The 11,107-nt window shown below is 36.2% G+C and overlaps 1 protein-coding gene across 1 annotated transcript; it reads left to right on the forward strand.

Annotated features, from left to right (window-relative positions):
* The first annotated feature begins 4,457 nt into the window (after nucleotides 1–4,457).
* Nucleotides 4,458–7,086, forward strand: LOC143901973 (DEAD-box helicase Dbp80-like). The gene is given in 9 exon segments (XM_077414644.1): nucleotides 4,458–4,708; nucleotides 4,848–4,996; nucleotides 4,998–5,066; nucleotides 5,347–5,439; nucleotides 5,507–5,724; nucleotides 5,802–5,979; nucleotides 6,065–6,302; nucleotides 6,388–6,550; nucleotides 6,672–7,086. Coding segments are annotated over 9 exon segments (1,425 nt in total). The 5' UTR covers nucleotides 4,458–4,645; the 3' UTR covers nucleotides 6,926–7,086.
* Nucleotides 7,087–11,107: the final 4,021 nt, after the last annotated feature.

An 11,107-nucleotide genomic window follows, 5' to 3' on the forward strand; every position in this document is an offset into this window, starting at 1 on the left:
AGATAGTATCCAAAGTATAAATAAAAGCGTGACGCTCTGTCCTTGTTTACGGCGCGCATTTCAAACGCCACGCTCGATCTGACTCGCGCGTTGAGTCAAAAATCATGATCAGCCTGGGTTTTGCAGGAGCCAGGGCAAATCAGCCAGGTATTTTCTGAAAGGGAATTTGATGCCCTTTCGAATGAAACAAGTTTCGTCCATAAAAGCGATGGACCCAAATCGCTTAGAAATCCACTTGTTAATAAATTTTTATTGCTCATAACGCAGGGGGTACGAGTTTGGCTGACAATCGTTTATGATAATACGACTTATAAACTACCTTTTGCAAGTAAATTTATCCATAAAAGCGATGGACCCAAATTTTTGCGGTGGGCTCTCGGACTATAACGCTGTCCTACTTCTCCGCCTGTGTTGCATTGAGGCACACGGGATTCAATCACCGTTATTGCTCCTGCGGAAAACCGAGCAAAGTCATTCGGAGTAACCGACGGCTTGCCCGCGAGTCAAGTGTGACTCCACGCCGCGAGTGACGTCACGCGCCAAGGTGACCGTTCGCTCGAATCAAGACTATACATATAAACTCTCACGCGAAAGATACTTTATTTGTGAGAATAATAATTAGTGCTGTTTGACAAGTTTGTCGAATCCTGACTTTTATTTTGTGAGTGCCTACTTCGATCCTCTAGCGATTCTCATAATCGCGTCACGCGCATTCCGGGCTCAGCGCTGGGCCGTTCCGGCGAATCGTCTGGCGAGTGCAATTGAAACCTCTATACAATTGCGACTTGCGCGCTTTTACACAAAAACGAAATATTTACATTTATTTATAGTTTTGTTATATTAGATAGATATGCTTTATTTCACTCCCCTTCCGGGGTTGAAAATGCGTTTTTTAAGGAAAACCGCATTCCCAAAAACCTTTAAAATCTTTTACAACCTTTTTATCACCTCCTCTTATTCGCACGCATGGCGTTGTACCCAACCCTTTACAAATATTTCCCCTTCAAATCCTGGCGACCTCACCTTCTAGCTAGGACCCACCCTCTCTTTTCCTTAATGCTCCCCCGGCCTTCTCTTCCACGACTTTTTCCTTCTTTTCTTATTTCCTCTATGATTCCTTGCCCTATCTCTGCTGGTTCCTTAGTTCCTCCTTAAATCCTCCTCCATCTTCCTTCCTTTTTTTCCTTCCGGCTATTATACATTCCATCTGTTCCCTTCTCCTCCCCTCCGTACCTGCTTCTTTTTTATCGATGTTTTATTTAATTCGTTTTGAGAGTTTTCAACTTCTGCTTAACATACCTTACTATAACTTCTATTTTCACTTAGCTTTTGCCTCTCTCTCTCTCTCTCTCTCTCTCTCTCTCTCTCTCTCTCTCTCTCTCTCTCTCTCTCTCTCTCTCTCTCTCTCTCTCTCCTTCCTTTGCTTCTTATCCTTTCTTTAACATTTTGTGAGAACAGAGCTCAACTACAACCAATATCATATTTCATACGCATACTAATTACAAGATTTTGTCATACCGAATTAAAGCTTAGTTTCTTATAATTCCCTCTCTACTTTACTATTTTCTGTGACCTTTCTTTTCCACTATATTACTATTTTTATAGAAAAACGTATTTACATTATGTTACACTGTTACACACTTGTTCCGCTAGTACCATTTAATCTGTTCGTTCTTACAATGCTGCTATTGTTTCGCCAATGCTCAATAACAATAATCCTCTTTATTTCGCGTTCTTCTATGTTCTTGTTACCTTCTTTTTCTCTTCTTCACTTTCCTTTTGCTCGCGTTTTTCTTATCTTCTATGCTGCTACTCCTTCCTCATCGAGATCAAGGCATCGTAAATAAACGGTTCACTATTAACCATATTAAAAAGACAATTATAGCTACTTTAATACCATTAAAAATTATAGAAACCGATGCACCACTAATAAGAAATTTAGGATGCAAGCCCATGTGTATTGTATCGAGAATTTTTTATAGAGTATCGTGAATAAACGAAACTTCAATTATGTTAAAAACTGATTGAGACCGATATAAAGGTAATAAGAAATTTCCGATAGAATCCCAAGTATTTTGCAACGTGAGTTTCTGATAAAATACCGTAAATAAATGATTCACTAATTATATTAAAAACAATAGAAACTGATATATAGCTAATAAGATATTTACGATAGGATTCCAAGTATTTTGTAACGTGAGTTTCTGATAGAGTACCGTAAATAAACGATTCACTAACCATATTAAAAACGATAGAAACTGATGTGCAGCTGAGAAGACATTTACGATAAGATTCCAAGTATTTTGTAACGTGAGTTTCTGATAGAATACCGTAAATAAACGATTCACTAACCATATTAAAAACGATAGAAACTGATGTATAGCTGATAAGACATTTACGATAGGATCCCAAGTATTTTGTAACGTGAGTTTCTGATAGAGTACCGTAAATAAACGATTCACTAACCGTATTAAAAACGATAAGAAATTTTTTTATCGTTTTCTATCGGAGATGGTTACCAGGGAACAGTCTGATGTCGCTCCAATCAACCAGTGTATTGTATGCGCCTTAATGCACTACCAGCGCCACCATCTAAGTTTCCCATATATATAGTTGTTTTTTTTGTATCGAATCTTCTCTCTCTCTTAATAGCGTATTTAACAAGTCATACCTTTTATTATCAGAAAGATATTCAAGCTGTATTAAGTTGGACAAGCTCTGAGTTATAATAAAAGTTCAATATATAAATATATATATACAGAGCAGAATATAGTTCCTGCAGATTATCCAGATATCCTTTTTGAAACTTTTTCTTTTCGAAATCAAATTCCTTAATATTATGTTGCCCTGCCTGTTATGTTGTTACCTCGAAAAAAACAAAGTGGTAGTATTATACCTCTAAATACCTTTACCCTGTACATACTGTTTATAAAATGCGTAATACTACAAAAAAGCGTGATATCCGTACAAAATTACTTTTTTAAAAAAAGTAAAAAAAGGCGCCAAGTTTACGCATAGTAGTGTACCTATATGTTGTTACGTCGAAAAAAAAAAAGAAAGTGGTAGTATTATACCTCGAGAAAATTTAAGTAACAAGTGGTAGACGTAATCTTTATATCTCGAAAAACTCGAAAAAATCTAAGCAGTAGTATCTTTATTTCCGAAAAATTATAACCCAAGTGATCTATCAAGACATCACAAAATTATGTTACCTTATCAAAAAGAAGAGTCGCGCTTCAAGTGATCTATTACCACAGTATATACAGTAGCGCAACTCTCTGTCGGCACTTTTGATGTTAGCGTGGATGAAAATGAACTGCACATGCGCGTGCGAGGTATGTAACCAATCAGAGCACCGATAATCTGTCTCACTTCATCTCACTGTTATAAGTCTCTCTCTCTTTCTAATTTATCGTTGCGTGTCAGACGCGCGTGTTTTGATTGGGATAATGTATGGAGACGCATGTTTGACGTGCGTTATAACGCGCAGAAACGCATGCATAAACAACAAGGGTTACATTTGAGATAGAAATAAAACATGATGTACAACCAGACGCGCGCTATATATTTATTTATTGGCACTATACATTTTTTAATTATATATATATAGGTTAGGTACATACAAAATACAGATAAATTTTAATAATTTGTATAGCAATTGTACAAATGTGCCATATTACTTTTTCGTGTTATACACGAGTTGTATAACACAAATCAATAAATTATTTATGCTATCAATATTTAAACGGTCACAAAAGGAAAAATATCAAGGAAATATTAAGAAAATTATATAATATAACTTGTAACTTAATTTTATCTAATTCTTTTTATTCACAATGACAACTATGTATATGTATATAGGTATATGTATATGTGACAAATGTATAAACTGTCAAGTTACATGATTTCTGCAATGATAATTGCAATAACAAAGTAAACGAAATGAAAGGACTAATAAAAGTTAAATCTGTTACATGCCCGTTTAAAAAGCGGATAAAAAGTATGTAAATAAGTTGATGACTCGTGTTGGCAATATTCTGTAAAAAAAAAAGAAAAATATATATATAAAAATTATGAAATAATAAAAAATAAACAAAACATACAGAGACTTAATTATATAAATAATACAATAATATATATGTAAATATCATGCAAATTAAAGAATAGTAAAACAAAATAAAAAATAATAAAAAGTGCATAAGATGTAAAAAAAATGTAAAAGAGAATCATTTAAAGGTCCTGCCCTGCATGGAGCATCTCAACGGTGCTGACAGAGAGCGAAAATACAGAGAGGAAGTGAGCAGAAGTGAGACAGAATATCAGTGCTCTGATTGGTTACATACGCTCGCACGCGCATGTGCAGTTCATTTTCATCCACGCTGAAATCGGGAGAGTTGAGAGTTGAGAGTTGCGCTACTGTATATACTGTGGTTCGGGAGTCGGGAGTTTCGAGCAGTTTCGAGTTTCGAGACCATTCGAGACTCGAGAGCACTCGAGAGTGTAAAGAGGTGTCGTGTAACGCGTGCGATTGGATTTCTTGGCTAACCGGGATAGCAAATATATACTCGAGTTTTGGAGATTTATTCTGATAATCAGTCCAAAGAACGTTTCTCTATCGCAGTTACGTGCCAGGCGGTCGGCAGATATGGCTTCGACTAAGGTCGACTGGGGACAGTACGCCGACGAACAGGACAAATTGGCATCGAAGGTAAAGCGGGACTGTCCTCACTGTCCACGGATACGTTGCACCGGCGTGATCCTTTTGATGCTTATGACATCTGAACTGAACACTAGTTTTTCGTGAGGCCAGATGCAAAATGTTCATTAACCATATGTATTATGCATAGGTGACGAGTTTGAACCTGGATAAACCGAACTCAACACCCGTCCCTACCCCATCTGTGAAAGATGGAGACGTCAAGAGCGATGACGATACGTCGAAGAAGCAGATCTCACCAGCAGAAAAGTCGCTCCTGCAGAAAATTATCAGCAAAAGCTGTAAAGTTTCAAAGGATGGATCCAACGTCACCGTTATACAGTGTCAAAACCTTTGACGCACTTCATCTGTAAATACGTTATATATACATATATATAATTAACTTTTAGTCGTGACGAGAAGGCCTGATTTAAGGCCTGTTCGTTTTCGCTGCACTTCTGAACTAGTGCAACCAGTTAGAATGAAAGAAAATATATTTATTTCATTCTAACTTATTGCACTAGTTCAGAAGTATAGCGAAAACAAACAGGTCTTAGATCCACTCGTTTACTACTACTATTATTTGTTACATAATTCAATATAATGGTATATATGTATGTAAATTGTATTTTTTTTTACTTTGCATACAGCAAACCTGCCTTGTTAAAAGGTGTTTACGCTATGGGATTCAATGCACCCTCGAGAATTCAAGAAACCGCTTTACCCACTTTACTCGCCGATCCGTAAGCATTTATCAGAGACTACTTTCAGCCTTTCTTAAAACATATTTTATGAGGAAATTCTTTCTAGGCCGCAGAACATGATTGCGCAATCCCAATCTGGTACGGGTAAGACGGCCGCGTTCGTACTCGCCATGTTGAGTCGGGTAGATCCCGCAAAAGATTACCCACAGGTACTTTGTTTATCGCCGACTTACGAGCTGGCGATCCAAACTGGCGAAGTAGCGGCGAGGATGTCGCGCTTTTGCCCTGAGATAAAAATAAAGTACGCTGTGAGAGGAGAAGAAAGTAATACAGCGTTTTCTTATATAATTTGAATTTTCTGCTGTTAAGATAGTCTCTTAATATCGCTTTAATTGTTACAGTAAGCCGTGGATCGAACATCACCGATCACATTATTATAGGAACTCCGGGTAAAGTGCTTGATTGGGGACAAAAGTTCAAATTCTTTGATCTAAGCAAAATATCAGTGTTTGTATTGGACGAAGCTGACGTTATGATCGCTACACAAGGCCATCAAGATCAGTGTATCCGTATTCACAAGTAATCTTCTCGAGATGTTTAATATTTGCATGACTGAATACATTTATGTTTCACGTGAGATATTCACCATTTATTTTATGCATAGATTACTGCCACGTACATGTCAAATGATGTTCTTCTCTGCGACATACGAGCCAGAAGTGATGAACTTTGCGGAGATTATAGTCAGTAATCCGCTAATAATACGGTTATTAAGAGAAGAAGAGAGTTTGGATAATATTAAACAGTACTATATCAAGTGCAAAACGTTAGACGAAAAATATACGGCTATCACTAATATCTATGGCGTGATCACCATTGGACAAGCGATTATTTTCTGTCACGTAAGATCGATCATATATTGAATACACATTAAATCCATTAAATAAGCAACTCATTTGTAACAAAATACATTACTTTACTTTACAGACGAAAAATACGGCCAGTTGGTTAGCAGAGAAAATGACGAAAGACGGGCATGCGGTAGCAATATTGTCTGGGGACTTGACAGTCGAACAAAGGATTTCTGTGCTGGATAGATTTAGAGCAGGACTTGAGAAAGTTCTTGTCACTACGAATGTTTTAGCTAGAGGTAAATACGAAGAAATTTAATATATAGCAAATACATAATTCCTGAACTTTTGCCTGTATCTGTATCTAAGCGTAGTATAACGATAATATATTTATAATAAAATGTATGGTATTTTTGGCAGGCATTGATGTAGAACAGGTGACGATAGTGGTTAACTTTGATTTGCCGATGGACCAAAAAAAGCAAGCCGATTGTGAGACGTACTTGCACAGAATCGGAAGAACAGGGCGATTCGGCAAATCGGGGATCGCCATTAATTTAATCGACTCGCCGAAGGCAATGCAACTGTGCAAAGACATAGAGAGACACTTTGGCAAGAAGATACATTATCTTGACGCGGAAGATGCGGATGAGATCGAAAAAATCGGAGTTTAGGCTAATATTATGCTTTTATTCGGAATGTATCTAGGTATATAAGGTATTAGTGTATTATTTATTGTTGTCCTTATTTATTTATTATTTAAAATTTCGAGGTCTAGCAGCGCCAAGTTTTTTTACAAGAAATGTATTTTAATAAAATATTTTTTGTACTGTTACCTCTGTAATTCTTTGTGACCACTAAAAAATACACATGTAAACTTTGTATTTAAATATCTTGTATTTCCTTGTTAAATTTAAACACAATTTAAAGATTTTTCAAAGTAGTGCAACAATTATATTTTTTGAGGCAATATATGTTTTCTCTGTAATTGGCGCTGTAATTTAAAGACATATCATTTCTTTTTTGTAATTGTAATAGATCACTTGAAGCGCGACTCTTCTTTTTGATAAGGTAACATAATTTTGTGATGTCTTAAATTGATAGATCACTTAAGTTATAATTTTTCGGAAATAAAGATACTACTGCTTAGATTTTTTCGAGATATAAAGATTACGTCTACCACTTGTTTTGTTACTTAGGACTTGGTTAGATGGCGCGTGTGTGAATGGTAGCGGTGAAAGTGCGTTGTGCGATTTTAGCTTTGTTTCTGGGTGTAAAGATTAGTATGTAGCAAGTAGGGATAATGGAAAGATAGGGTGTACTTAAGTAGGGGATGCGATGAGAATGAAGGGAGATAGTAGGATGCAAGTAGAGAAAAGTAGTATAGAAGTGTTTAGCGAACGTGGTAGGAAGAGGTTATGGTGACGAATCAGTTAGGCGGAAAAGGCGGTAAAGGTAAAGGTAATGTAGGTAAAGTAGGGAAGGTTTCGATCGATGATTGTAAAGAAGATTGTATGGTAAATGATTAGCTAAGGAGCCTTTGGCCGTAAATTAAGTATATGTTAAGAAGATAGTTGAAAAGATGACAGGTTGAACTCAGAACACATGTAAATCTTAGATTGGGACAAATTTTAGACTAGGAAATATAGGATCAAGATTAGGAATAATAAAGAGAAAGAGGAGATAAAGGATAGAAAACAGAGGAGAGGACAAGAGGTAGGTGAAAAAAGCGCTGTTATAGAAGAGGCTATACGAAACAAAGGAGGATTAAATTTGAAGAGGATTATCGAAGAAGGAAGAAGAAAAAGCAGTCGAAAATCTCAAGTTCCGGGTCAATGGAGATGGAAAGAAGAAAGGTGAAATAAAGCTAGGACACAAGGATGGGCGGGCCTAGAGGTGTTCTAGGAAATGGAAAGTAAAAGAAGAGAAGCATAGTTGAGGAAAGGTTAAGCCAACGTTGAAGAAGAGATGAGATAAAAAAAGATAGGTATAGGAAAGCTATTGGCGTATTCCTGGAACAAGGATTGGCGAAACTTGTCTGCGTTGTAAGAAAGGAAAGGTAAAAGAAGATGAAAATAGGAAAATTAGTTAAAAGGTCACGCAAGGCTTGGTGAGATATGGAAAGGAAGAAGAAGAAGAGAAAATGCGGAAGGAGAAAAATTAGGAGGTATGAACATTACAGTTTAAAGGACGCAGCAGTTTTCTGGAAATATTAGAATCTTTGGATGACACGGAGGCGAATCCAGGTATATTAACTATGCAACAGTATAAGATAGGAGACATGGGAAGATAACTAAAGAACGCGCATGCGAGGAGGAAATAAATGTTGCTTCGGTGGGAACGAGAGAAGAAGAGCTAGGAGGCAATTTACTAGGAGTGGAGGAGGAGCAGTGTTGAGGAATTTGGCAAATAAGGAAGAGGAATGGAGCGATCCGAGGGCACAGAAGTGATTCGAGTTAAATTAGGAATGAATTCAAAAGATCAGGAGAAGATTAAGAAGATAATATATAAGAAGAAAAAAAAGAGAAGGTAGGGGCATATAGGGAGGTGTGATAAGTTTGGAAAAGCTGGGAACATAGGATAGCATTAGTTAGGTAGCAAAAGATTTGTTATTAGTCAGGTTTATTATATGTATTGTAAGATGAGAGAGTTACGTTAATATTTGAAGGTAAAGGTAAATCATTATTAATATATTAAGATGTGATTGAAAAACAGGAAAATAGTTGTAATTAAGGTAAAGGTAGGGATAAAGAAAAAGAGAGAATTAGGTTTTGGATTATAAAGTTTATAGAGAATATATTCATTGATTTAGAATTTATAAGTTTTATAAGTTTTAGGATGTAAGGAATGTTATTTTAGAGACAAAGCGAGATATGAGTCTAAAGGAGATTTGGGAAAAATTTAGAAATAAAAGAAATATAGGAAATATTAGTTGTTGCGCGTTGCGGTAAGAAGGTATGTGTGTGTATATAGGTGAATAATGTCCGTTTCTTGGCTTGATACTGCCAAAGCGGACTAGTTCAAGTATTACTGCATGAGTTTAGGTTGTGAGTTTAACGTGCAATCAATGGGTTTAGGCGTGTAGGGTTTAAGGGATAGTTTTTCTAGAAAAAATTAAAAAAGTATGGAATAAGGAATTAACAGTGTCACGCGTTAAGTTTAAAAAAATTGATATGAGTGTGTTTAAGGTATATTGTAAACCAAGTCCATTTCATGGCTTTGTATAGCTGAAATTAAATAAATCTACTGTCTACCACTTGTTACTTAAGGAGGTTCGATGGCTACAACAAAATGCAGAGTTTCATGAAATTTTAATATGTTGTTCTGGAATGCAAAATAGAATTATGTGAATTTTTTAGGAATTTTTCACCGTCCCGTTTTGAAAAAAATTTACTCCAAAAATTTAAAAAGTACAATTTTTGGATTAGATTTTTTTCAAAACGGGACGGTGAAAAATTCCCAAAAAATTCACATAATTCTATTTTGCATTCCAGAACAACATATTAAAATTTCATGAAACCGGCTGCATTTTTAACATAGGTTTTTATGGGAAATGATACATTGCATATACCTTCAAAATGAAAGAAGTACAAGAAAAAATGCAAATAATAAGGAAAGAAAAATATGCACATGTAACTTAATAATTTACAAATAAATGAGCGAAAAAAAGGGAAAGGTTACCGCACATTTCGTAGAAAAATTAATTATTAAAGCATAAATTGCTTGATTTTTTGTCTGCTAGACTGCCACGGTCGTGAATGACGTGAACAGTAGCACGCATTATACGCATGCGGCGACCAATTAAAGCAATCCCCTTCATTCCCACTACTTCAAACGCTAGTGCGCTGTTTCCAGAACCCCCGCGTCCCACTACTCCCTCCGATGAAGTCATCGAACCTCCTTAAATTTTTTCGAGGTTTAATACTACCACTTTCTTTTTTTTCGACGTAACAACATATAGGTACACTACTATGCGTGAACTTAGCGCCTTTTTTTACTTTTTTTATTTTAAAGTAATTTTGTACGGATATTACGCCTTTTTGTAGTATTACGCATTTTATAAACAGTATGTACAGGGTAAAGCTCTATTTGGAGGTATAATACTACCACTTTGTTTTTTTCGAGGACACAACATAACAGGGTAACAACATAATACATATATACACTACTATGCGTGTACTTGGCGCCTTTTTTTACCTTTTTTTTAAAAGGTAATTTTGTACGGATATCACGTCTTTTTGTAGTTTTACGCATCTTAATCTTATAAACAATATATCTTATAATCTTATAAACAGCGTATATACAAGGTATGAAGCTAAAAGTGTTACGGACTATTATTTCTAAAGAAAACAACAATTTAATATTTTGCTTAATTTCTTAAAAATAATAATCTGCAATGTAACCCTTTGCTCTGTAACCCCACATAGTGCGCTTCGTAGTTTTTGGTGTCCAGGTGTAATAATACGTTGAATGCGATGTCTAGGTGTCCCAGGTTGCCGATGACGATGTCTAGATAGTGAGCTCCGTAGTTTTCAGTGTCTACGTGTATTAATACCTCGAATTCGATGTCTAGGTGTCCTACATTTAGATTTAAAGTTATTAACACACCTAGACACCAAAAACTACGAAGCGCACTATGTGGACCTCGTCATCGGCAACCTGGGACACCTAGACATCGCATTCAACGTATTATTACACCTGGACACCGAAAACTACGAAGCGCACTATGTGGACCTCGTCATCGGCAACCTGGGACACCTAGACATCGAATTCAACGTACGATTACACATGGACACCGAAAACTATGAAGCGCACTATGTGGACCTCGTCATCGGCAACCTGGGACACCTAGACAT

Source organism: Temnothorax americanus, unplaced genomic scaffold (genome assembly GCF_048541705.1).
Source record: "Temnothorax americanus isolate GAGA-0224 unplaced genomic scaffold, ASM4854170v1 Scaffold37, whole genome shotgun sequence".
NCBI lineage: Eukaryota > Metazoa > Arthropoda > Insecta > Hymenoptera > Formicidae > Temnothorax > Temnothorax americanus.